The sequence below is a fragment of the Cavia porcellus genome, unplaced genomic scaffold (genome assembly GCF_034190915.1).
Source record: "Cavia porcellus strain 051 isolate PalLab524CR breed Dunkin Hartley unplaced genomic scaffold, mCavPor4.1 scaffold_8, whole genome shotgun sequence".
In the NCBI taxonomy this organism is placed as follows: domain Eukaryota; kingdom Metazoa; phylum Chordata; class Mammalia; order Rodentia; family Caviidae; genus Cavia; species Cavia porcellus.
This window is the reverse complement of record NW_026947491.1, coordinates 41,469,256-41,495,206: the sequence shown is the minus strand read 5'-3', so window position 1 is coordinate 41,495,206 and position 25,951 is coordinate 41,469,256. Positions and strand designations below refer to the sequence as shown.

General features: G+C 54.8%; 3 protein-coding genes and 1 long non-coding RNA gene across 4 annotated transcripts; 1 reads left to right on the top strand and 3 right to left on the bottom strand.

Annotated features, from left to right (window-relative positions):
- Positions 1-455: 455 nt before the first annotated feature.
- Positions 456-5,431, bottom strand: Aqp6 (aquaporin 6). The gene is made up of 4 exons (XM_003475790.4): positions 4,538-5,431; positions 3,700-3,858; positions 3,361-3,441; positions 456-2,719 (listed from the first exon to the last, which is right to left on the bottom strand). The coding sequence occupies exons 1-4, from the start codon at positions 4,928-4,930 to the stop codon at positions 2,525-2,527; spliced, it is 828 nt and encodes a 275-aa protein (XP_003475838.1). The 5' UTR covers positions 4,931-5,431; the 3' UTR covers positions 456-2,524.
- Positions 5,432-10,655: 5,224 nt separating this feature from the next.
- Positions 10,656-14,234, bottom strand: Aqp5 (aquaporin 5). Its single transcript, XM_003475791.4, has 4 exons — positions 13,754-14,234; positions 12,234-12,398; positions 11,743-11,826; positions 10,656-11,331 (listed from the first exon to the last, which is right to left on the bottom strand). The coding sequence occupies exons 1-4, from the start codon at positions 14,114-14,116 to the stop codon at positions 11,146-11,148; spliced, it is 798 nt and encodes a 265-aa protein (XP_003475839.1). The 5' UTR covers positions 14,117-14,234; the 3' UTR covers positions 10,656-11,145.
- Positions 14,235-14,302: 68 nt separating this feature from the next.
- LOC106028926 (uncharacterized) lies at positions 14,303-17,151 on the top strand. Its single transcript, XR_001202573.2, has 2 exons — positions 14,303-14,873; positions 16,887-17,151. It is a non-coding gene; the product is annotated as an uncharacterized LOC106028926 (long non-coding RNA).
- A 1,444-nt stretch (positions 17,152-18,595) lies between these two features.
- Positions 18,596-25,149, bottom strand: Aqp2 (aquaporin 2). The gene is made up of 4 exons (XM_003475792.4): positions 24,688-25,149; positions 21,752-21,916; positions 21,299-21,379; positions 18,596-20,697 (listed from the first exon to the last, which is right to left on the bottom strand). The coding sequence occupies exons 1-4, from the start codon at positions 25,045-25,047 to the stop codon at positions 20,488-20,490; spliced, it is 816 nt and encodes a 271-aa protein (XP_003475840.1). The 5' UTR covers positions 25,048-25,149; the 3' UTR covers positions 18,596-20,487.
- Between the last annotated feature and the right edge of the window lie 802 nt (positions 25,150-25,951).

Below are 25,951 nucleotides of genomic sequence, written 5' to 3'. Positions count from 1 at the left end.
CATCCAAACAGATGGCCCGCTGTCCTATTAAAAGGCTCCAGAAAAGGAGAAGCTAACCTTTGGTTACTGACTTCTGCATCTAACCTTCTATGCTCTTCAGCCTCTAACCTAATTCCTTACTTCTCAGGAAGCTTATCTCTAGCTCTAGTCTATCCTGACCTAGAGCAGTGCTAAAGAACGGTCAGTGAAAATAACCCCTATCCCCCATCTGTCCCTTCAGAAAACACCTCTGGCTGTGAGTCCTGGGACAGAGGTTGCAAAGGCTGCACTGGAGTGGGGGGTGGAGATGCAAATATCTGGCCAGGACCCTCTTCCCAGCCCCTGCCAGGAAGCAGAGCTGCTCAGCTGCTGTCATTTTGGCTCATTTGGAGCTGTAACTCTTGAATTTTCCTACTCTTGATCAATTACTGCCCCAGTCCCTCCGCAGATGCCCAGACTCAGTCATTCATTCAACAAACTTTTATTGAGCACTCAGTGTGTGCTTGGCTCTGGGGATACAGAGATAATTTGCCAAGGAGTTTAAGAGCCCACTGCAGGGATTCACCACCTCTTCAGCGCTGTCTCCTTCTGTGGCTTCTGTAAGCTCCCCCCACCCCAGCTCTGTTTTGCAAAATCCTTCCCTGGGAGCTGGGGAGAGGTTAGGGTCTGTATGACTATGCTGGGTGACCTTTAGCAAGCCACTCATATCCTCTGTTCACACACATGCACATACACACACATATGTGCACATAGCTGTCCCTGCACATAAAAGGGCACAGAAAGCCTTGGGCTCTTGAGTGATCACAAAGATGGATGATTGGGACCCAGCGTGGAGAGATGTGAAAAACGCTGGCCACCGACCACCGTACAGAATGTGGAGCGGCTGCTAACCCACAGCCCTGCCCTGGTCACAGGCCCAGCCTGTGACCCCACCCTTGGAAACCTTGGGCATCCCCGCCCAGACCCTTGGGAGACACCATGGAGAGGGACCTATTTTTTTGTTTTGTTTTGTTTTATGGATTTGGCTGCTGCTTCTCAGGGTACCATGGTGATGGGCACCATAGAGATGAGAGAAACTGACTTTTATTGGCTTGTCTCTTCATTCCAGGTCCCACTCCCACCCCTACTCTCAGCAGACCGGAGAGCAGGAGGCAGGGTCCCTGTTAAAGTAAACGGAGCTAAAGACGTCAAATCTCACTTTTTCCCTTCCTTCTCCCTACTTCCCTCCTCCCTCCCATTACCAATAGCGATTGTATTCAAACCTAGTAATTACAGTAATAGCAACAATAATCATCATTTATTGGGGTTGTTTTTCTAATGTTTTAACTCCCCAGAGCATTTTCTAATCTCTTATTGTTTCACAGCAGCCCCAGAAGGAAGATTGTACCCATTTTACAGCTGGGAAGTTGAAACCCAGGTAGGATTCCAAGTCATGGGCAGAGTAATTACAGCAACCTTTAAATTTTAACAAGCCTATTGAGATTCCTTAATCCTTTGGAGGCTCTGAAGCTTGAGTCTTGGTTTCCTGGGTCCTTCCCATGTTCCTCCTGCCCCTAGGTCTTATTCATCAGCTTCCCTGGGAATCCTGTGATGCCGAGGAAGAGGCTGGAGAGGCTTCTTCTGGCCCAGGCCATGAGCTGAGGACAGGGACAGGGACTCCCTGCTGTGACAGCTTGTGGAGGGCCTGCCCTGAGACAAAGCTCCTTTCCTATATCCTGCCCCTTTTCCAGCTGAGGAAAGGTTTCTCTCCATCAGCAAGGGCACCTTTGTGAGCACTGGAAGAAGCCAGGGATGATGACACACTGTCCTTAGGCAGCCCCTGGTCTGATGGAACCACAGCCCCCAGACCATCCCCAAGGGCAGGCAATCCCGCAGAGCTCAGGGGCTATCCCAGAGCCCAGTTCTTCTGGGAAGACCGCCCCCTTCCTAAGGGCTAAGGTTCCCTGGTTAGAGTCCTAGAAGAATGGTTGCCAGGGCTCTGATTCCCTTTCCCCTAAGACAAGGATCTGGAGGAACAGGACTCTCACCAGGTCTAGCTGGCTGTGAAAAAGGGAGAGTATCATAAAGACCAGTGTCCCCCAGCCCCATTCTGTCCCCTTAGGAAATAGGGAAGGTCTAAGGGGAAGGAACCAGACAGATTTGCTCCAAGATTTATTTGACTTATAATTGTAGAAGATGGGCACATGCAGTAGGCCTATACTCCCTGTTACTCAGGAGACTGAGGCAGGAGGATGGTGAGTTTGCGGCCAACCTCCCCGATTTAGCAATACTTTATCTCAGAAAAAAAGTGTAGATGCAGCTCAGTGATAATGCCTAGTGTGAGTGAGCTTCTAGGTTCCAACCCTTTACCATTTTTAAAAAGAGAAAAAGAGTGTAATGCCAGGGATAAGGCTTGGCTCCCCTCAACCCAGCACACCCTGCTAGAGCAAGGGAGCAGGCCCCCTCGTCCCCATTCCAGTCCCCTCACGGGGAAGCCGAGTCAGGTCATGCAAGAAACGATGCCCCCTGCAGTGCTCCTCCCTGCACTCTGCACGGGCCGGGCTGCTCACACGCTCACTTCCGTGTCCCCCGAACTGGATTGGGAGTCTTTTTTCTCAGGCTGCACCTCTACTCTCTCTGCCTCGGTGGTGCCCATGAGGATGGCCAGGCGCTGGGTCAGAGTCTTGGTGTCAGGGAACAGGATAAAGTTGTAGATGAGCGAAGCTAGGACAGCCCCTGTCAGGGGGCCTACCCAGAAGATCTGAGGAGACAGAAGGAGGCACCCGTCCATGAGGTATCAGAATCGTACGGGGGCTTTGGGACCCTGCTTCTTCACTAGTGCTGACTTAGTTTCCCAGGAACTCGCAAACTGACTCCAATTTGCTAAGTTGAGAACGATCTCCTGAGCCTACAAGATGAAGGGGCCTTGCCTTCCACGCAGCTGGGCCTCAGCTTGCCGCCACGGCAGGGTTCTCCTCGCCATCTCCTGCCTTCCCTCTCACTGCTCCATCTTAGCCGAGTTCTGGCTATTGCTGTTTCTGTCTCTGCTGGTACGTGTGTCTATTTCTGTGTGTGTTTTTCCTTATTCAAGTCTGAAAATTGGTCCAGCTGGAGGAAGTAAAGAAAGAAACAGAACAGAATGCTTGGGCCAAGGCTACAGATCCTGCCCTGGTCCATTTTCCCTAGTTCTCTGGGTATCATGGGCCACTGGAGATGGGAAGGAAAGTACAAGAAAGAACACCCACGTTGGCCTTGTGAGCTTGGGGAAACCTCCAGCCCTGGCTCTGATGGGCTGGGGTTATCTTCCCAAGAGCTGTGGCCCCACTCTGGAGAAACCCACTGGGTCTGGTGCCTCTGGTCAGGCCCGCTCCCTTCCCCGTGACATTCCACAGAGGGTCTCACCCAGTGCAATGTGAACTTGCCAATGATGACTGCAGGACCGAAGGAGCGGGCTGGGTTCATGGAGCAGCCAGTGAAGTAGATCTGGGGAGCAAGTGCAGGGTCAGGGTGTGAGGAGGCTTGAGGAGCCTGGGAGGGAACAGCTGCCTTTCCCCTGGCTCACAGCCCTCATCCCAGCCCCACTGTACTGCCTGATATTTTGGGCCTGGAGTATGGGGCACTATCTCCACTCGAGGCACAAGGAGCTCAGGGAGAGTTACTTCCTGGTTATGAGGGCCCCAAGAGTTCCCGGGGGGGGGGTCCCAGTGTGTGCATGTGCATGATGTCCCCTTTGTCTCTTACCCCGATGAGGTGGCCCAATGCCACAGACATCCCAATCATGGCGGCTGGAGAACCCAGTGTATGACGGCTGTCCATGGAGGCAAAGACACAGAGCACCAGCTGCAGGGTCAGAATCAGCTCCACTGCCACTGCCTGGCCAGTCGAGGTGCTGTTCTGGACCTTGGCAGAGGGGATTACACAGAGGTGGACATGGGCTTTGCCAACAGGATGGTGAACCCCCAGAATTCATATCATCACAGGATCCTCACTCCCTGCAGAAGTGTGTGGCACCTCTCCCTCCCATGGGTTGACTGGGGCTAGTGATTCAGGGGGCCTCAGCACCAGGAGGAGCGGGGAGGTCTAGACGCTGGGGATGCACATTGGAGGGTAGGATTTGAGGAGACCAGCAGGCAGGAGTGGAAGGAGGCGTGAGGGCAAGTCAGCAGGGAAGGGAAGTGAGCAGGCCTTGGGGCACTGGGGAAGGGTGGGACTGGGGGACAGAGGGGAACAGTGGACACGGTGCGGTTGAGGAAACAGGTTCCCACGGAGCCCCTTTCTCCACCCGCAGTTGCAGTTCCAGCGTGCTCCTGGCTGTGCCTGTCCTTAGATGGCTGGTCTTTCTCCCTTGTCCATCTGTTCCTCACACCACACTGTCGCTGCCACTCTGCCTAGGTAAAGCCAGAGTTTGATCCTCTGGGTCCCAGGGCCCTGCTGGGAGCAGGTGTGCAGCAGCTCGTGGCTGAACTGTGTCTGTGTCTCCTCTCCTAAGGTCTGGCTCTCCCTTGCCCCTAATTGGACTTCCTCCTCCTGGCTCCGACAGGTGTCTAAGCACTGTCCAGATGCCCCTCTTTGTACCTACCAGATTGATCCCAAGCGTCCCTCGGACATCTCCCGGGGTGACCCCGTAAAGCAGAGCAGCCCCCACAGTGGCCCCTGCCAACTGGGCAGCTACATAGGCCATAGCCCGGGGCAGGGAGATGTGGGAGGCTACGAGGAAGGCCAGTGTCACAGCAGGGTTGGCGTGGGCCCCACTGGTCTTCCAGGTGACCTGCACTGCTGTGGCTGTGGCCAGGTTGAAGGTGATGGCGATCTGCAGCATGGAGGGAAGTGCCGAGGGCCAGCGCAGGACGGAGCCCACACCAAAGAACACGTACAGTCCTGTGGCCAGGAACTCAGCGAACAGTGCCTTGCTGACCGCTGTCCAAACCTGGTGTACCAGCGTGTTAGTCTTGCTCCACAGCCCTGGCTCCATGTCCTCGAGCCTGGTACCTTGGCTGTCACTTTCTTTTCTTGAGGGGGCTTCTCTTCTGTCTCCCCTGGTCTCTTGTCTCCGCCTGACTCTGGCTGCCTCACTCCACAGAGGCTTCACGTGCTCTGCCTGCAGCTCTTCCACTGCTCTGCTATCTGGGGGAAGGAGCTGGTCACACTGGCAGGCACATGCCTGCCGGTGGGGTTATGCATGTTGGGGTGGGAGGAGGGCGCCCTGGGAGGGCCGGTGCTCACACGCCTACTTCCCCCTGGGCGCACCCGATGGGGGAGCACATAAGGCAGTGTCCTTGGGAGCTGAGCTGGAACCTCCCAGGTGGTTTTCCAAGCCACAACTGAGCAATCAGCCTAACCCTTGCTGCCCACAAAGGCCTCACCTGAGGGCTGCAGGCACAGGAGCACATGGGACAAGATCCCACAGACTCCCAGGTCCAAGGCCTGCTTCAAGGGCTCCAGCTCTCCAGGCGCCCTGTCTCCATGGTGGCCTGGCTGAACCTATTTTGCACTCCATTAAGTAGGACATGAAATTAAGCTCTTGCTTGTGTTTCCAACTAACACTGTGAATGTCAACTTTAAGAAGGACGCGATTGTGGGAGGGCCAGAGAGGGGCGGTGGAGCTGCTCACCTTGTGCCAGACGCTGCATCTGGCTCCGGATACCACTACTGTCCCCTCCAGGAACCTGCACCAGCCCTTCACTACCTTCTTCCTCCCTCTCCGTCTTCCTTTGTCCCCTTCTCACTTCCTTTGTCCCCCTCTGCTCACTTCCCTCTCAGTGCCCTCTGAACTCTTATTTGCTACGTCAGGCAGCTTACCCATTTCTGTAGCTGCGCTGCTCCCAAGGTCACTCATGGCTTGGTTTTCCCTCCCAGCATTACATCAAGACATTTTGTCAAACAAAGACCGTTCCTTCCTGCGGGTGGTGCGAGTCTGTAATCCCAGCTACTGGGGAGGCCAAGGCAGGAGGATCGAAAGTTCAAGGCCAGCAGAGGCAATTTAATGAGACCCTGTCTGAAAATAAAAAAGGCTGGTGATACTTTGGGGGGGCAGAGCACTTAGCTAGCATACATGAGGTCCTCGGTTCCATCTGTATTAATGAAAAAAAGTTTTCTTTCGAAGAAAATCTGTTGAAATGATACCCACACCTGGATACCTTGACCTTGTCTCTGGCCATATCTACCTGCCCATATATGCCTGCTGGTTGTCCTCAGGTCCTCAAACGCAATTTGTCTCAAAATGAGATCCTTATCTCTCCTGCCTCCACCTTTGCTTAGTTTCTAGCTTTGGCAGCACCCGTGATTCACCCTTGACCCTCTCTTTCCCCTTCCCTCATCCAATAAAAGCAGTAAGCCCTGCTGATTTTGGATCCCACGTGTTTCCATGGTGCCCTCTTTTTGCCACCCTGCAGGCTTTAGCCAGTCTCTCTGCTCGCTTGTTCTGTTCTAATCAATTCTCCACACTGCAGCCAGAGTAATCTTTCCAACATGCAAATCTGATCGTGCTGCTCCCCGCTGAAATTCCTGCAGAGCCTGCCGTCCCTCTGGAAGCCCCGTGTCTGGCTGATGAGTCCTCTGGGATCTGCTCTTCGGCTCCCTTACCCCTTCTGCCTGCTTCTAGCCTTTGCCCTCCAGCCTTGCTGGTGGGTGCCGGTGGTCTCTCCAGGAAGATGCTCTCCCCTCTCCTTGCTCAGCTCGGGCTCCCTCTCCTGGGTGAGGGCCCCTCTGGACAGTTTCACACAGTCACACAGGGAATCAGTGAAGCCTTAGTGGGCAGGAACCAAGTTTTGTTCATCTCTGCCTGCAGTGTCTTGCATAGATGGACTGTAGTTCAAAAAATAATTGTTGAATAGATGAATGAAAGTTTGAACTGCTAGAGGCAGATGACTTCTATATGTGCTGCTTCTATAGCCTGGGACCTGTCCTTCCCTGGGAATAAGCCTCTGATACCTTCCAGGGGAACATCCTCTGTATATCAGAGCTTCTGCTGTCTGCCTCCCGTCTCATGCCAGTGAAATCCCCTGCCCACCCTCTCTGTTCTTCTAGCCATCTTGGCATCACCCCTCCCTCTCCAGAGGACCCCTTGGCTTCTCAACCTGTGCACGCTCTGGCCAGTGCCCTGCTCCTAGCTCTGTTCTATCCACCCTGCTCCAGCTGTACCACCGATTCTCATTCTCCTCGGTGCCTCTGAGGCCATCTGCCTGGCTGGGCCCTGCTTGAAGGAGCCTGGCCAGCCTTGCAGACTGTGGCCGTAGTCGAAGGTCTCTGGCCTCCATAGGGGTCTCGGCCTGCTCAGTGATCTTCCCCTCAGCCCCAGTCACCTCTGCCCTCTATTCTTCTTCATACCTCTCCCATCCTCATTAGGCACCCCATTCATTCTGGCTCTCAGGCAGCAGAGTGCCAGCCTACACCTGCCATGCCACCTGGAAAGCACTCTCGCAGGGAGACCTCACCTGGCTTCCTTCGGGCCCCCTCCCCCATGGCCTGTTGGGGAGCGTGCACTGCTTGTCTCTCTTCCACTCAGCCATACGCCCAGGCCTTATCTGCTCCTGGCTCATCTCCCTCTGGCGGTGACAGCCTCATGTATCAGCGGCCTCCATACCCCACAGACTGGACACGACCTCCAAGCTCCAGCCTCTTTCCTGGACTCTGGGCCCATGCAGCCTCCCTACTGTACTTTCTGGCTGCCCCTCCTCATTTTCCTCCTGGGTTTGGTTTAGAAAGGTCCTGGTTGCTGGACAGATGAGGAACAAAGAGGCACCTGCTGTCCCCATCTAGGCAGTAGGTGTAGGTGTAGCTCTTTTCCCCAGTGAGCCTGGTGCAGTGCCTCCTTTGGGCCCTACCTGGCCTGGGACAAGGTCCTTCACCTCCCAAGGGCAGGAGGCCACTGAGCAGGGCTTGCTCCAGCTCTGGCTTTGCCTGCCTCAGCCAGCACCTTCCCAGCTCCAGCCAGTCCTGGGCCCTGGAGTCTGGCTTAGAGCTCACTGGTGCTCAGAGGCCTTTTGCAGGGCCCACTTAGCGTGAGTTCCAGCTAAGGTCTTCTCAGGGTTTGGGAAATGTAGAGCAAATGGGAAACAAGGAGGAGGGGGAAAGGGGCAAGAAAATACAGACATGACAGGGCGGGAAGGAGTTCGAGGCGGCTTCTGGGAAGGCTGCGAAGTCTGATAGCCTCTCACCCACAGCTGATGGAGGAGGAAGCTGAGCTTGAGAGCAGCAGAGGAAGCAGATCTTCTCAGCAGTCTCTCCTCCTGTCCATTCATCTAATCAGTCACCCTCCACTTTTACTCCACTTCTTCCAGCTCTCTACTGGTGAAATGCACAGCCCCTGGGGGGAGGAGGGGGGGGGGGAGATGCCTCCTCCTGGAGAGCCTAGGCTTGCTTTGTGTTCAGTCTTCAGGGGGGACAGAGGGGCAGAGAGGAGACTGAGCCTGTGTGTGCTTGGGGACGGCTGCACACATGCAAGCCTCTCGGAAGACACGCGGAGCCGGCCTTCTAGGTCTCTTTCCTGAGTGGCCTGTGAGAGTGAATGTAGGAAGGGCTGCCGTGGGTCTGCACATCTGAAGGCAGTGTTTCCATGCTGAGGGAAAGAGCACACACACCGAAAAGATGCATGCTCTGTGGTTCAACTGAAGGTCACTGTGCAACGGAGAGCCCCAGAGATGTGCGGAGTTAGTGTGTGTGGGCTCCTTTGTACACAGATCTTTGTCAGCCCACAGACCAGGCAGCTAATGACAGATCAGGCACAGGAGCACAGCGCCCCCTGCTGGCCAAGCGGCGCCATCCTCCGCTACTTAGCCCAAAACCCTTGCATGGCCCTCGCCCAAAGGCCAGGCCGGCGTCACCTGCAGGAAATCCAAGACCACGGCCTCCCTCCGACAGGATGTCCCCCAACCCCAAATGGGCTGTTTCCCATGGAGTCACCCTTCACTCTGTCACATGGACGTTGGATCCGGTCAGAGAAAGGAACAAAAGCCCGTGGGCTGGCGGGAGAAGGCAGCGTCCGTCACCTCTGTGCCTGTACCTGCTGGAATTCCGGAGCTTTGGGGTGGACGTGGGTGGGGGAGGGCTCTCCTCTCCTCTGCACCTGCTCCCGGGTGCTGGGGTGGGGTGGACTAGAGACAGGCTAGTTCTTGGTGGTTCCTGGGAACCGAGTCAAGAGGCTCGGCCCTCCACTCCCGTCCCCGCCCCCTACCTGGCCAGGGGCCAGCCTCAGGAAGGACTCAGGGAAGCGCAGGCTGTGGATTCGATGGGCGAGGTCTCCCCCTGCTGGCCAGAGTGGCTACTCGCAGCCTGGCGTGAGGGTTCTGAGTGTCCCACATTCACGCTCTGCCACATAGTTTTACTCATAAGCCTGTGAGGCAGGCAGGCCGGGGTGGCCGCGGCTTCCATTCACAGACGTCCAGACGTCTGCGGAATGCGGGCGGGGTGGTCCAGGAATGGAGTTTCTCTTGTCCCGGGTAAGCACCTAGTGGGCCCTGCTGGTCCCTCCTCTTCAGAGGCAAAACTGAAGGTCAAAAGGAGAGATTCCTGCAGCACACAAAGAGGAACACAGGGCAGACACTGTCGGGAGGGCAGAAGCCCAGTCGAGCCCAGTGCAGGCAGGAATGTGCACTGCAGCTCTTTCCCACACTAGGGCTGCAAGCACTCACTTGCTGGGTGCCTGGCCTGTCCATACCAGTGTTTCACGTCCACCTATTGTCTTGTTTTCTCCTCACAGCAACCCTTGACGTTGGTAAAAGGATCCCTGCTTCACAGATGTGGTAACTGAAGCTCCGAGAGCTTATGTTACCCAATGTTGCACAGCACGGTTTGAACTTGGGCCTTCAAGATGGACTCCTTGACTATGTCATGAGGTGTTCATTATGTGGCTCCTACCCTGTCTCACAAGGATCCAGCCCAGTCCCAGGTAGTTCACTCCTTTCCCTCACCTGATTCTCACCAACTGCCCCATGAGGGAAGCATTTCTATCCCCATTTTGCAAAAGATGCAGGCCCAGAGAGTTGGAGAGGTTTCTGAGGAGTGTCTGGCAGCAAGCAGTGAGCAGACAAGGTCAGGGTGAGGACAGGGGACACTAGGCAGAGGCAGTCGGGGCGGGCTGGGCGGGGAGCGGCTTCTGTGTCATGTGTGCGGGGAACGGGCTGCTCCTTCTGAGCACAGAGTTGTGGCATGTGACCTTTTTGACACTCTGAGGTGCAGAGAAGGGAGCTCAGGCTGTGTCTCCTCCACATGACAGAACCTGTCCAATCACCACTTTGGCATCTCAAGGGGTTGTTGCGTTCACTTCTTCTTTAGCTTGCCTGGGACACTCTGGCTCTGGTGCCAGGCCCTCCTCAAGTGGCAGGGACTTGACATAGCTGATGGGGGACTTGGGAGGGGGCTGAGGCATATGACATGGATGAGGACCCCTCCTTTGTGCTCCCACTGTCCCCCATCTTCCTGGCTTCTAGTTCTATTTTTAAATGTGGCCATCTTTTCCAAAATCATAGAACAGATTAAGTTAGTGAACCAAGGTATCATTGCATGTGCTCATTCTCCTTTGTCTCTTGGGCCCTCCCATCCCATTCACTAGGCCTCTCTGGCCTCAGCTTCCTTTCCTTTGCAGAGAAGTTGTCTTTTTGTGCCCTGTGAGGATTATGGAAGAGGATGTGGTAATGAAGAGAAGAAGTGATGGGCCAGAGTACCTCAAGAGGCTCCCAAGGAGAAATGGAGGCAGAGCGTGAGGATCAGTGTTTTATTGGGAATCCCCAACCCAAACACCAGCAGCCCCATTCCAAGCATCAAATAAATAAGGTGACTTTCGAGGAAACAGCCTGTCTCCCTGCTGAGGTGCTCTGGGGCGGGGGCTGTGTTGGTCCCCCAGGGCCTGGCTTTAAGTCTTGAGGGTTGGGGAAGGTGGGGAAGCAGACACAGCCACTCCTTTCTGGCCTGGCCTCAGGGCAGCATGCGAGCTTGGCACGACCTTTCTAATCTCTGAGGTCTGACATTACAGCAGCACAATCTGCCCTGTCCCAGAAAAACTTGTCCCCACCAGACTCCTGCTCTGGCCCCTCACAGAGCATCCCTCATGGTCCTGCTCTCATCGCAAACTGCACAGCCTGAGGCGCCAGCACCTCCTCCCCAGCCAAGAGAACCAGCTATGGGAAGGAAGCTCTGCAGTCATATTTTTCTTCTTTTTTCTCCTGTGATTTCCACCCCGCCTGACGCCGGTCAGCGGGCGGTTAGCTCTATGGTCTTCTTGCGCTCCTCATGCTGCTCCTCCCAGTCCTCCTCTGGCTCATATGTGCCCTTGACGATGGCCACACGGTCACTGATGCTCAGGGAGTGGGGGAACAACACGTAGAAGTAGAGGATGGCAGCCAGCACGGCCCCCACGATGGGTCCCACCCAGAACACCTGGTAGAGACAGGGTAGCCATTAGAAGATGAGCCCAGATCCACCACCAAAAGAGACCTCCAGACCCCTCCATGATCCAGGGGCAGATGTGGATCACAGACCTGCAGAGGAGGCAGACAGATCCCACAGGGAAAGAAAGCCTTGCCTCTCACACTCTAAAGAGGGACAAGTAAACCTTCAGAAGGGACAAACATGCAGATCCTCAGACAGAGATGGACAAGACCTTCCCTCCACACAAAGACGGCCCTTGATGAATGAACAGAGCTATGAAAGTAGGTGACAGGCTGCCTGGGGCGGGGGAAGGATCCATAGGAACACCACAGCATCCAGAAAGGTCAACTGGTTTTTCTGGGCCATGACCGGGTCTCCAGGCCCATATTTCCAGGGTGTCAGAAGAGGATTTGGACTCACCCAGTGCGTGGAGCTGAACCGTTTCATGACCACTGCGGGGCCAAAAGAGCGAGCCGGGTTCATGGAGCAGCCAGTGAAGTAGATCTGGACAGACCAGGAGTGGCAGTGAGGGGAGTGACACCCCATCCCCTCCCACAGAAGCTGGACTCTCTTGGGGTCCTGAAGAGGTCCAGGGGCTCCGCCAGATCTCAAACTCAAATCTCCTGATTCCTAGGCTGGTGACCTCTTCCTCCATGGATCCCAGTTGTCCACTGGACCACGGATCCTCACTCATGTCTTCCTCTCTGCCCACCCCTACTCCTGTCTTTCTCTGGTCCAGAGAAAGTTTGGTGGGAGCTGTCCTGGGGCCTAGTAGGGCCAGAGTCCAGCAGCCATGAGACTAAGCCTTGAACTCTGCCGGGAGATTCATCAGTCTGAAGAGAATGTTTTTTGGGGTTTGTCCTGAGTAGCTCCCCCCAGTGGCACTCCTGCTGAGAGTCAGAACCACTCACCCCCACAAGGTGGCCCAGGGTGACAGAAAGGCCAATGGACAGGGCTGGGGAGCCCACCGGGCTGGTGCGGCGCGAGTCAGTGGAGGAGAAGATGCAGAGTGCCAGCTGGAAGGTCAGGATGAGCTCCACCACCACCGCCTGGCCTGTTGTGATGTTGCTGTTGAGCTGCAAGGGAAGGCTGGGTTAGGGCCCTGGCTGTTTCTGCTGTGTGGCTGGGGCCTGCAGGCCTAGGCTGGTGGACTCCAAAAAAGACACTGGGAGTCTAAGCACCTGGAAGCCAGGCCTGTATATGCCACCTCAGAGAAACCATTCGTCAAAGAGACTGGGTACTTCACAGTTTGCACAAGTCCGAAGCTCAGGCCTGCGGCTAAAGGGCAGAGTGTTGGGAGCTTTTCTTGGACACAGTTCTGTCAGTGGCTGTGCCTAATCCCCAACCCCCACAGGCTGGCATTTACCCTCCCTCCAATGGGCAGCTGCCCGGTTTGCCTACTGCAAACTGCCCCCAGCCTCTTACCCATGCCTAGGCCACTGCTGGTGCCAACCTCAAACCCGTCTCTCCAGTGTGGCTGACTCATGGCTTGACAATGGCCATGAAAATCCTCCTCTGTGTTTGATTAATGAACCCAGTTTGCATGGGACAGGGGGCTGAACCTTGGACTGCAAAAGGGGGAGGCCGCTGAGAGGGAGGAGAGGGGTGGGGAAAGGGGGAATCAATACTTGACAAAGACCGCTATGCACAGACCGCTGTGCACCACATTAGGGGGATCGTGTCTAAATGTAATTCTTATGACACCTGTTGTGGTTTGACCACCCTTGTGCACTGGCCAATAACAGTGAAGCACAGAGCCAGTTAGTGGTGGCACATGCCTGTAATCTGAGCACTTGGGAGGCTGAGACATGAGGATTGCTTTGAATTCAAGGCCAGCCTGGGTTACATAATGAGTTCAAGGTCAGTATGAACTACACAGCAAGACCCTGTCTCAAAAATAAATAAAATAAACCAGGTATGGTGGCACACATGCCTGTAATCCCAGCACTCAGGAGGCTGAGGTAAGAGGATTGTTGCAAATTTGGACTACACAGTGAGCTCAAGGACTACACAGTCTGGACTACACAGTGAGCTCAAGACCAGTTTGAACTGCATAACGAGACCCTGTCTCAAAAAAGACAAAATAAAATAAGATAGTGAAGCACAGAGGTTACCCCAAACCAAGATTGCAACTGCTTTCTTTCTGGTGGTTCTGTGAAAACTGCTCCACTAGGGCGGACAAGAGAGGCAGTGAAGGCAGAAGGGGGCCAGGGTGGGACAGAATGAGAGAAGGGAACAAAGGTGATACGTGTGAAGTTGGGTGGCTTTGGTGGGGGCACCGGTTGGCTGGAGTCTCATCTGCCTTGTCTTCCTGGCAAGGGTGCGCGTGCCCCACTTAACTGACCCATTCTCAAGGTGAGGCTTGGGGGCCTGGTCCCGAGCACACCCCGGGGGTCCTGCCCACCCTTCCCTCAGTGGGATGGGCACTCACCGCATTGACAGCCAGGTTGCCCCGGGCGTTGGTCGGTGCCACTCCGTAAAGGATGCCTGCTCCGGCAATGGCACCCACCAGCTGGGCTATCACGTAGAAGACAGCCCGGAGCAGAGAGATCTGGTTGCCTACTAAGAGCGCCAGCGTGATGGCGGGGTTGATGTGGCCTCCACTCACCGGCCCCAGGGCTTGGGCCAGGGTGCCTATGGCCAGGCCAAAGGCCAGGGAGATCTGCAGGATGGTGGGCAGTGCCGATGGCCACTTGAGGGCCGAGCCGAGACCGAAGAAGACAAAGATGAGGGTGGCCAGGAACTCCGCGAACACCGCCTTGAGGAAGGCCACGGAGCACACCTCCTTCTTCATGGTGGCCTCGGGGGCCCCGCGGCGGCGGCGGCGGCGGCGGCCGGGGGCGGCCGTCGGGGCGCGGACGTTGGCGGGGCCGCGGCTCGGGCCGGCGCTGGCTCCCGCGCTCGCTGGGCGGCCGGCGGCCCGGCTGCGCGCGCTATATACGGGGCGGGCGCAGGGCTGCGGGGCGCGCGCGGGGGGGCAGTGGGCGGCCCCGGCGCTCGGGGGCCAGCGCGGCGCGCACGGAGCGGGCCCGGGCCTCGCGCCCACCCCCGCGCCCGGCCGGCGGCCGTCCACCCCGGGCCAGGTGACCCAGCCGGCGGTGTAGACCGGCTGGGCGGCCGGCGACCTGAGCATGCCGCGCTGCGCGCCGCTCCGGCTCCCCGCGCCGCGCTCCGCCGGGAGACGGCCGGCTCTGGGTTCTCCGATCCGGCAGGAAAGTCTACCGAAAAGTCTGCCTGCTCCGGGCCTTCATGTGTTCTTGTCAGGGCCTTGTCCAGCTCCTCCTTTTCCTTTTCTCCCTGAGCCGAGCATCCTTCCTGCCTCGGCCTCAGCCGCGGGCACAGCCGAAGTAATGCGCGTCCCTGAAGACGGCGCCTCTTGGTTCCCCGTCGTCGGCCGGCGTGAGCGGGGGCGTAGGGCACCGCAGGGCGCTGTGCCAGCCTGCGTTTAGCAATCCTCGAAGCTGAGCGTCCGGGCAGGACCTTGACGAGGCGGCAGACTTCCCGAGGCTGCCACCGTCCTGAGGCACAGGATCCCTCGAGTCCTGCAGGAGGTGGGGTGAGGCAGTCCTCTTGTTCACAGCTGGGTGGGACATAGCCAGTTAGGGCTGTTCTGGGGTCACGTAGGAGGCCCCAGCCTTAGGAGCCACAGACCTCCCGTGCCAGGGCTCGACCTCTGCTGCCTCCCACCGGGAGTCCCCGGCTGGGGTCTGGCTTCTGCTCTCAGCGTTCTCAGACTCTTTCTGTAAATCCGCGTTACCTCCTGGCCCCTCTCTCCATAGCGATCTCTTGCTTCTTACCCCAGTGTTTGTCCAAGGCCCATTTTTGTTTATTTGGGGGACTCCTGGGCATTGAATCCAGGGCCAAACACAACTACATCTTGTCTCCAGTTTTCTTTCCTTTCCTTTTTATTTTTTATTTTAAAGACAGGGTCTTGTTAAGTTGCGCAGTCTGGGTTTGGACTTTAGACCCTCCCTCCTCTGCCCCCCAGAACACTAGGATGACAGGCGCAAGTGCTGCCATCCCCGCCCCCCAGTTTGTCCCATCTTTTCCTCTCCCTCCTCACCAGTCTCTTCCCTGCTGTTTTTCTCCTCCTTTCTCCACTTTCTTGGCCTCTCTGCCTTTATCACTTAAGACTGTCAGTCTGTGTCTTAAATTCTCCTCCTTCACCCTCTCTGTCTGTTTATGCGTTCTCATTTTTTGTTTTTTCCCTTCCATTTACAGTCTGAGCCTCTCTGTCTCCATTCATGTTTCCATCTTTCCTCTGCCTCTTTTAATATTTTACAGTCGTCTGTGTTCGCAGGACATAACGATTCCATTCCTTGTATGGAGTTGGCACACTACATAACCTGTCTTGACTCTTTTTTCACCCTCTTCCCCTTACTCTCTCTTTTAGTTTTTGTGTCTTTCTTTGTCTATCTCTGATTTTCTGTGGCGGCATTTCTTACACTTAGTACTTTTCAAGTCCTTCAGTCCTTGGACCGCACAGTTCCTTCTAGCCCTGTCCTTGTGCCTTCCCTCTGAGCTCCTAGTTCCTCTCCTCCTCCATCTTCTCATCCCCAGGTTTAGCACATGGAGCATGAGGCTGGAAGGCTCCCCAGAGATCCATCCTCAGGATTCAGAGAGAGGAGGTACACCCTCCCCTCTGTCACCACCAGTTGCTTGAGAAGCACTTAGCACACTCCTGGCTGTGTAATTAGTTTAAAATGCCCCCTGGGTTTGAGCCCTACCTAGGCTGCAGCTGAGGGAAAGAACAGGTGCCTCCTGTCGGTCTGCCAGGCAGGTCCCAAGGGGCGGAGCTGTGGGAAAGCCGGGGACCTGCAGGAGCAGCTCTGGGCTCTGCAGCAGCCAAGAGGCCAAAGCAAACAGGGGCCAGAGAAACTCCACTGTTGTTCCTGTTCTGCTCTGGCATTTCCTGCTGGAGCAGCTCCTCCTCCATCCCTTTTCTGAGGCAGAAGGGCAGTCTGTCCTTTCTCCCCTGGGTCCCGAGACCCTAGCACTAGCAGGGCATAGCTACTATATATAGCACCTTCCTCATGGCCTGAGGCTCAAACTGCAAAATGGCCCTGATGACCCCAGAGGCCTTCACAGCTGAACTGGCCTTCGTTTGGTCTGCACCCTTCCACCTTCTCTTCCATCCTTTCCTGGGCACTGTCTTTCCGAGTCCACAGGTCTCCAATTCCATGGACTTGGAGTGAACAGGACACAGAAGTGTTCATGGGAGGCTAACCTGCTGAGGGAAGCATCTACCTGAAGACTTGAGCTTAGTCTTTGTGAGCTAGTAGAGGACTGTAAAGCTCAGGAACTTGTTCGGACCATTTTATAGATTCAGAATGACATCTATACAAATAGATAATAACTGGCATCTGCCATGTGACTTAACCCCAAGCTACCTAGTGAAGGGACCTACTCAGAGGTTGCTCGCCTGGGATCACTCAGTGACCTGAGAGGGGAAGCTCAGGGTGCTGTACAGACTTGGTCACTGGGAGTGGACAGGTGAGGACAAGCCCAGGCCCATGGGTGAGGTTCTTCCTTCTCTCTAACCATCTGGGTCACTCTGCTCCCAGGCTGTTCCTGGCGCTGTTGTGTCCTGGAATTGTCTCCACTGAGCACTGAAGATCCTGCCTGCCAGCTCCAGAGGAGAGCCTCCCTAGGACCTACGCTGATGGGAGAGCTGGACTTTCTCAGGACCTTTTGATGCCCTAGGAAAAGCTGTGGGCTGGGGTAGAAATGGCCGGGTGCTCAGTCTGTTTTCTGGTATCTGAATTCTTTCATTTCTAAACTGTGGAAGAAACAGCCCTCATTGATAGATAAAATGAGCATTTATTGAGTGCTTACTATGTGCACAGCTTATAGTAAAATAAGGTTAGATAAGGACCAAGGAGGGAAGATAGACCGGAAAATCCCATCCATGAACTGGAAGGTGCTCTGTCCCAAAGGGCTTACAATCTAGCTGGGAAACATTGGATACACATGAAATCACAGCTCATACATACAAAATGTCAAAGCAACTTTTGCGGGTACCATATCGCTTTGTACAAAGTGGGAGTGTGGAGAAGGATGGTGTTGGGACCCCATGGTCAGTGCCTCCTCCTCTCAGCTCAGAGCCCTGTTCTTCACAGCTCCAAGACCTGCCTACATGCTGCCCTGCCCCTGTCTGGTGTGACCTATGCCTGACCTCCCTAGGCGACCTTCAAAGGCAGAAACCAACCCTGTGTCTTTTGTCACCTCCTCCCTACCAGACTCTCTGTCCACTTGCAGACAGTGGTCTGTCTGGGCTGAGCTGGACAGGCCCAGCTGAGTGTCCTAGTTTCTTCCAGGGGCCGCAGGAGGGAGCTTTCACTGGGAGCCCCTGGGAGAAGATCATGGGGATTTGCATAAAACCTGAGTTCAAGTCTTTAATCCAATGGCTATGTGTTGTTGGCACAGTCTCTTACCCTGGGTTTCTGAATTTATAAGGTAGGAAGAAGAGTTTTTACCTATTTCCCAGGATTGGGAGCAAGCACAGGGATGCTAAGGGAGTGTTTTGGGAATAGTAAAGCCTTACATGGCTGGGGTCATTGTGCCTCCTGACTGAAGTTTAGGATGAGATAAGCTAATGAGTATAAGACAGTCAGCACAGTGGCTGGCACTCAGAGATGCTCAGTAACTGCCAATTCCCCTGCCCCTGTCACTTGGAATCCTGCACTAGTCTCTGATCCCAATCTGACCAATAGGGGCTAGAAGTCGTGGGGCATCTCACAGTTACTTTTTTGGCCAGAAGCAAGCTAGGAAGTGGTCCAGACACAGAGATTCTTGGTGTCTTGTTCGTTAGGATGTAGAGGGTTATAGATGAGCTGCCTTCTAGAGCAAGGAAACTCAGCTACCAGGAGGAAAGGGGTTTGTCCTCCCCACAGCAGCGATAGCCCGGCAAGGCTTTTTCTAACTTTGGAGAGAACTTTGGTCAAGGAAGACAGAAAAGAGCCTGTGTGAGAAAAGAGCCTGCACCATGCCACAGAGAAGTCCTTGTACACAGACTCTGTGAAGGAAGACGAGGGGGAAAAAGGCGCACGCACGGTGGGAGTTTGGTAGAGTGGGATGAATAGACAAAAGCCTGGGGCAACTGAGAACTTAGAGAAATGGCTTCCGCTGTGCTTCTGGGCCAGCTGTGCAGCAAGATGGTGGGAGGAAGGGTCCGGAAGGTGCGAGGAAAGAAGGGGAAGGACTACCGGTGTGTGTGCTCTAAGAGGCTGCTCCGGGAGGGCGCCAGCCAAACCCATTTCCTTCTGCCCAGAGCTTTTTGCTTTTTTTTTTTTTTTTTTTTTTTTTTTTTATCGGTACCGGGGATCGAACTCATGACTGCCTGCTTGCAAGGCAGGCACTTTTGCCGCTGAGCTAAATCCCCAGCCCCCTCTCCTTTGCTTTTACCACCAACTAAAAGAGGGGAAGGAGGCTGACGGTCGGGCCCCTTCTGTAGTCACCTCCCTCCAGAGGAAGCAGAAGTACTGAAAATCAACCTCATAGTGCATACTACTAGTATTAAGAATTACTGTTCACCCAGCATTTTTACGTGCATGGTCTCGCTTAATCCTATGGAGTCTCATTTGAGAACCATTACACTGGCCTGGAAATGTAGAAACCTGGGTTCTAGACTCACATCTGCCTCTCCCCCAGGCAAGTCGTTTCCTTTTCTGGTCTGCAGTATCCACAATAAGCGTTCAATGTGAGAGCCAGAAGGGGCATCTAACTTAAGGGGACTGTCTGTTTCTACCCCCAAGGAGGCGGGAACAGAGATTTCTGGGGAGGAGGAACCTCCCTGGGGCTGGGGGAGGAAGAGGAGCATGATGGTGGCTGCTGCCTTGTGCTGTGGTTGCACACCTGAGTGCCCTGCCTAGCCAGCCATAGGTGTGAGCTGGGCCAGAGACTCACTTGCGGAAACTGAGTGTCTCCTTTCAAGAAGTGTCTAGTTGCAAATCTCCCCTTCTTGAAGACAAAAGCCAGGGGCCCACAAAGGGTTTTTGTTTTCTGCACCTGAGAAGAAGTTTAATCTGTGGGTCTTCCCCCTCCACCAGATGGGGGTCTCATGTGTGTGCATGCCTGCACATGTGTTTGTACATGCACACACATGCAGGTGTGTACACACAGGTGTGCTTTCCCTTTGAAGAGTCCTTCCTAAAGGCAGAAAGGAAATCTTTGGCCACTCAGCCCTCTCCTTTCTTTCTTTTCTTTTTTTAAAAATCTTTTTGAGACAGAGTTCCTCCTGCCTCTCAACCTCCTGGTGTTATGGGCTTGCACCACCACACTCCACTGAGACAGAGCTTCACTATGCAGTTCAGGCTGGCCTCGAACTCACTTTGTAGCCCATGCTGGCCTTGAATTGAAGCAGTCCTCCTGCTTCAGCCTCTCAAGTGCTGGGATTACAGGCATGTGTCACCATGCCCAGCCTTAGACCTCCTTTTCCCAGAGGCCATTTCTGGTGGAGCTGTTCTCTGGTTGATACTTCTTGCCTCCACCAATGCATCAGGGCAGGTCTTGAGGCCCGGTGCTGCAGCTTGGGAATTTTCCAGAAGGGGCAAGACAGGGGTTGGAATCGGGGCCTTCCCTTCAGACTCTCCTTTCCTCTTCTCCTGGGAGTAACTTGCTCGGAGGATTCATCCTCTGCAGAGGAAGTGGATTTATTGCAAGTGTGGGAGGAGGAGGTTGAAGTGGGGAGTGAGAGGCCCTAGCACTGCACACTGACATCACCATACCAGTTCACACTCAGGCAAACCCGGCACTGGAGGACAGAGGAAAGTAAGGATGAATATACATTTGCACACTAGCAAAACGGAATGCACCATTCCTGGACCCCTAAGGTGGGGGTCTCCACACTTCTCACCCAAGAACCTGGGCGCAGGCTCTCAGAGCTTCCACTTCCTCCCACCTGTCCTCCCTCCCCAGCTCGTGTCTCTTAAATCTTCAGTTCCCTGTCAGGGCCCAGAGGGTCACTGGCACAGCGGTGCACAGCCTCCACCTCCAGGCAGGGCATCCATCAGGCTCACTGCTATTCCAGAGGCCCCCTTCCTGCTGCCAGCCGCTCTGCCCTGGGAGCAGTCTCGGGCCTGGAGAGACAGGGACAGGGTGGGCCTTCCATGCCTGGCCGCACCCAGCAGGCTGCGCTGCCTGCGGTCCAGGCCCAGAGGCAGCAGCTCAGGCCTTGCTGCCCCGCGGCGGGCTCTGCGGCGAGTGCAGCTCCACCGACTGCCGCCGCCGCACCTCGCGCTCCTCCCAGTCGACGTCAGGCTCCAGGCCCTTCAGCACCGCCAGGCGCTCAGACAGGCTCTTGGTGGAGGGGAACAGCAGGTAGTTGTAGAGGAGAGAGCCCAGGATGGCGCCGACCAGGGGCCCGATCCAGAAGACCTGGGAGGAGCAGAGAGAGCGCTGGCATCTCGCACCCCAGGCATGCGCGCAGTTTGGGGCCAGACCAGCTCCTCTCTCGTGGCACGGGACTAACACAATGAAAGGCTTATTCACCAAGTTGGTAATGGCAACGCAAGCTGCCCAGGACGGCTTGTTCGCGTGGAGGCTAAGGAGGGAATTCTGATTCTCTCACTGTATGAGCCTGATGCTTACCTTTGCGCGTGGGTTTCCCTTCCAACAGTGATTACCTCCTGGTGTTGTGCAGATGAAATGAGTTGAAGTTTGCAAAGCACTTAGAACAGAGTCTAGGCACACTAAGCACTAGGTAAGCATTAAGCAATAAAACAATGTTAACTGTTACAAATGTTATGGTTGACTGACTGCTACATGTTTTCACGGGTAATCTTAATTTTCCCAAGAAGCCAGTGACATAAGAAATTGTCATCCTCATTTACGGCTGGGGACAGGGAAGGGAAACTGAGTCTTTGGCACTGGAGGAGGCTTGTGGAGCCACTGAGCCCCTTGCCCATTCTGTTCCAGCTTTTGCTCTCCCTCTGAGATGGGTTTTTAGGGAGGGGAAAACAGGGATTTGGGCCATTACCCAGTGGTCATCAAACTTGCCGGTGACAACAGCCGGAGCCAGTGAGCGGGCAGGATTCATGGAGCAGCCAGTGTAGTAGATCTATAGTGGGAAGTGGGGGTCAAAGAGGAAAAGGAGGTGAGGACAGGGAAGGGAGTTCCTGTCCCCCTCTCCAACACTTCAACTTAACCTAAAGGCAACCCATTTGATGGGCAATTGACACTGTGATTTGATTACTAGGCTCTGTATATGTTTGGGGCCAGAGTGGTAGTGTCGCTCTGGGGTATCTGGGAGTCAGCACCTCTGGGCTGTGTGTTCCTTCGGGCATTCTGTGTGTCTGTCTCTCTGAGAGTCTTTAAACCTATCACTTTTGGGAGTTCTACATGTGCATCTCTAGAGCGGTCTCTGTTTCTGTTTCTTTGGTGATGACTGTGTCTGTCCCTCAAGGGAAGCTGAAACCCATGTGTGACCTACCCCAAGAAGATGGCCCAGGGTCACAGAGAAACCGATGGAGAGGGCAGGGCTGCCCAGGTTGTCTCCACGACGTTCATCAGTGGAGGCGAAGATACAGAGCACCAGCTGCAGGGTCAGAAAGAGCTCCACGGTCACTGCCTGGCCAGCTGTTGTGTTATGGTTGAGCTGGGGACAGAGAAGGGTTAAGTGGGAGGGGGGCACTGATCATGCTCTCTGCCCTGTCCTCTGGTCCACCTGCAGTCGGCTGCAGGGAGGCCACTGGGCTGGGAGCCAGAACATCTGGGCTCACCAGACACCTTATGTGTCCCTCTTGCCAACTGCTTCCTGATGGACCCCAGGGCCGCCCTGGCCACTCCAGGCTGAGGTAGGAAAACTGGCTATTTAGCCACTGGATCTTGAGGCCTATAGCATGAGAACAAAACAATGCTTTCTTTAATTCTGAATTTTGATTCAGAAGGTTTCAACTTCATTAGGAAGATAGCAGGAAGGCCTTCCTTCCTCTGGGAAGACACAGTGTGACAGTCCGAGGGTCCGTCTTCCTGTGGTCAGATGGTTCCCAGGGATAGGGTCCAGGGACTTGGTGTAGGGGATAGCCCGGAGTGCACCCAGCCCATGGGTACAGCACACAACACTTCTCCTCACAGTTGCTGCTCCCCACTGCATTCCAGGCCTCCCCCAGTTTTGCCCCGTGATTTGCTCCCTGCGCATCCTCTGGAGGTTGGGGTGGGTGTGAGAGCACTGGACTGTGAGGCCTCCAGCCCGTACCAAGAGTGCCCTTGGTGCAAGCAGTCTCTGCCCTGGGTAAGGAGAGAACTCAGGGTTCTTGGAGGCAGTTTTATAAATGGGCCACACCCAGCACTGGGTTTCTCTCTGGGTTTTGTCATCCTATACCCTTGCCCTCTGGGGCACATTGGAGCTGTGACACCTCAACTCCCATGCTCCTCTTCCAGGCCCTGAGTCCCCCACCTAGACGTGAGTCTGGCGCTCTTAGATCTTTCTCGTGGTCAAACCTCCATTCCTCTGGCTGCTGTCCAGGTGAGATTCTCTAAGGGACAGTGAAAGGGGCTTTGGAGGCAGATACTTTGGAGGTCTCTGATTTGCTGCAGGACCCTCTTTACTTTGGTTTGGGGTTATCCTTCTGTAAAATGGGGATGAGAAAATGGATTATGGAGAGCTGTGTGAGGACAGGAAACGACAAGGGCTATCACAACCCCATTCCTGTTGTACATGGCTGCTCAGAGGGAACAGTATATACATGGCTTACTGTGCTTGTGATTTGTATCTATTGAATCCTAAGCCTCAACTTACTACCCAAGATGGGAGAATGACAGAATTTACCCCACAGTGTTGTACCAAGAGTGAAATAGTGTCTGGCCTGGCACAGGGCAGACGTAGATCAATGGCAACTTTCTGGCAACCAGACTGGCTCTCAGCATCTCTACAGGGCACCTGGCACAGCTTTGGGGGCCATCTGATTTTCCTGAGCCTCAGGGGAAGTCAGCCCCACTGCTACCCCATTCTAGCCAGGCAGGAGTCTCTCCAGTTCCTCAGGATGGAAAATGCCCAGTTCCAGCTTGGAGGAGACTTCCCAGAGCCTCCCCTTCTGATGGCCCCAGGCCACTGAAAAGTGATGGAGGAGCTGGACTGAGTGCTCGCTAGGGCCTCTTTGTGCTTCAGGAGCCACAAGACTAGAGAAGACAATGCTTTAGAGAAATTCCTCTTTTCTAGCTGGTCCCCTCCCCACTGCAAAATGAGCTCATATCACTCAGTGGAAATAGGCATGGTCCTCCACTACCTTGACCATGCTAACACTTTTTGTCCCTGGGCTCTCAGCCTTGTCATATTTTCCCTAACTGTCATATTTTGAAGAAGGAAGAGTTCCCTATCTGGGAAAATCTGCCCTCTTGCCCAAGGAAGATCACTTGTACAGGGGAAGGGACAACCACAGAGACCATGCAGGACCCTTTGGAGACATCGGGGCAAGGAACAGAGCAGGCCAAGCCGTGCAGGAGATGGAATATGGGTACTTGCTGTCTTGGCTTGGGCAGGGGTACAGTGTGGGAGTTGTGATAAGTTAACTCTGTGCCCCAGCCCTCGAATTTCCTGCACAGACCCAGAACAGGGGTCAAAACATCACCTCCAGCTCCCAAAGTGCCTGAGGTGCCCAGTTAGGCACGGTACCCTATAATCAGCAGCCAAACTATAGGCTCCCAGGTCCTTCTTCCAGGGTCTGGGAAAATTCTGCTCCTACCCCCGTCCTCCAGGTTCTGGTGTTTTCTCTCATACTGACCAACTGCAAAGCTTCCGACCCATCACTTTACGTACCACAGCCTAATTCTTGCTTTCAAACAAGGCCGAGGTGATGGCTCAGAAGGAATGAGCACGGGGTTTATCATCAAGCCTGAGTCTGATGGTTGGGCCCTTTATCTGAGCCTCAGTTCTCACATGTCTATCCCTGCTTCTCAGGGATATTGTGAGTCTTCAAGCATCTGAAGAGTGGCTGTCCTGTGGCCACACACAAGAGAAGCTGAAGAAATGTTCAGTTCATCTTCTTTCTGGTAGACCCTTGCCATTGCACTCTGAAGTCCCCTCAGCTCAGAAGCCCTGTCTGCTCTGAGACGCTGTTCCCTGCTGAGGTCTGGCCCAGTCCTCTCTGTACTGCAGGCAGCAAGTCCAACAGAAACCTTGATGCACTCTTCCTCCTGGGGACTTGGGCACAAGCTCCAGCTTCCCTGCATGTATCCTGCTTCTGGTCTGACACCATGGCCCTGCCTACCAATTCTCCTGGGGCTTCTGGGTTTGGCTCCAGCTTCTTCTCCGTCTCTGCCTTGCCACCCAGACTCCTACCCAGAGTCTGTCCCTCCCATCTCACTCTTTCCAAGTGGTCCCCAGGACCATCCCTTGTAGAAGGGACCGAGTAAATTTGGGCTACTCACGGCATTGATAGCCAGATCCCCACGGACTTCTGCTGGCGTGATCTCATGGAGCAGAGCAGCGCCTGCTACAGCACCCAGAAGCTGGGCAGCCACGTAGAAGATGGCCCGCAGGAAGGAGACATGGCAACCCACCAGGCAGGCCACAGTCACAGCTGGGTTGATGTGAGCCCCACTGACATGACCCAGAGCCTGCACCAGGGTGCCAATTCCAAGGCCAAAAGCCATGGCGATCTGCAGCACAGAAGGCAGGGCCTGTGGCCAGTTGAGGGCTGAGCCAAGGCCAAAGAAGACAAAGAGGAGTGTGGCCAGGAACTCCGCCAACACGGCTCTGGAGAAGGCTATAGATCGGAGCTCCCACATGCTGTGGAGCTTTCCGCGGGCTGGCCCAGAGGCCTGAGGCCAGGAGGTCTGCACTGCACTCTCTCCTCTCTCTCTTTCTCTGGGCTTCTGGGAGGCTGGGTACGGACACTTATAGGGTGCTTATGTCCCGGATTTGGGCACGTGGGTGCGGAGGTGGAATTTAGGCCAATACCTTTTGTCCCCATGGCTGCTTCTGCCCCTGCCCCTCACCCCTGCCCAACTGCATGCCTATCACCCCATCTGGGCCTTCACAGCTGACTAATGTTCCCCATTAATAAGCTCCAGATAAGGATTGACGTCCCCTATTTTCCTTGTTTGTTCCCTTAGTTACCCCAGAGTTGCTGCCCAGGGCCTCTCCCACTCCCAGCTGCAAACGCAAATCGCCTGGAGGGGAGCACATTTGGTGCACCTCTCTCCGACTCAAACCATTGGTCTAGATGGGGGCAACACCTCTCTCAAAACCAATCATCAGAGACGATGTTGCCCTACTCTTCTAGTGATCGGGAAGTTCTGCTGTCTGACCTCCAATTAATTCTTTCTTGAAGTGGTGGAAAACAACTGGTTGGCTTGTAACAAATTTCTAAGGCATAAAGCTTTCTCGTTTCATGCTTGCTTTCTTGTAGTTAATCACCCATAAGTCACTAGGCTTCCACTAGTCCCTGGAACCTTGGCTGGAAGTGGCTCCCTTACCCTTGGGACTGGGCTGGCTTCAGTGGCCCTGGGACCCTAGCCTTTGGGAGAGTCAGTCATCCTGGGGGGAGGCTGAGACAGCTGAAGGCTTCCCTTCTCCTGCTCCAACTCTGAGGTTTTACCTTTGTCTCCCTCTGTACAATGGGGATAATAAAACCTAGCTCATGGGATTGGGGTTTGGATTAAATGTGATCATGGCTGCAAAGCCTTCAGA

Excerpts from the sequence above, each read along its gene's own strand:
- Aqp5 (XM_003475791.4), bottom strand. The coding sequence starts at position 14,116 with ATGAAGAAGGAGGTGTGCTCCGTGGCCTTCCTCAAGGCGGTGTTCGCG. Across the intron at positions 12,399-13,753 it reads GCAACCTGGCTGTCAATGCG|CTCAACAGCAACATCACAAC; the intron begins GTGAGTGCCCAT and ends CTTCCCTTGCAG. Across the intron at positions 11,332-11,742 it reads GGTTCAGCTCCACGCACTGG|GTGTTCTGGGTGGGACCCAT; the intron begins GTGAGTCCAAAT and ends TGTCTCTACCAG.
- Aqp6 (XM_003475790.4), bottom strand. The coding sequence starts at position 4,930 with ATGGAGCCAGGGCTGTGGAGCAAGACTAACACGCTGGTACACCAGGTT. Across the intron at positions 3,442-3,699 it reads CATTGGGCCACCTCATCGGG|ATCTACTTCACTGGCTGCTC; the intron begins GTAAGAGACAAA and ends CTTGCTCCCCAG. Across the intron at positions 2,720-3,360 it reads GCAAGTTCACATTGCACTGG|ATCTTCTGGGTAGGCCCCCT; the intron begins GTGAGACCCTCT and ends CTGTCTCCTCAG.
- Aqp2 (XM_003475792.4), bottom strand. The coding sequence starts at position 25,047 with ATGTGGGAGCTCCGATCTATAGCCTTCTCCAGAGCCGTGTTGGCGGAG. Across the intron at positions 21,917-24,687 it reads GGGATCTGGCTATCAATGCC|CTCAACCATAACACAACAGC; the intron begins GTGAGTAGCCCA and ends CTCTGTCCCCAG. Across the intron at positions 21,380-21,751 it reads CCCTGGGCCATCTTCTTGGG|ATCTACTACACTGGCTGCTC; the intron begins GTAGGTCACACA and ends TTCCCACTATAG.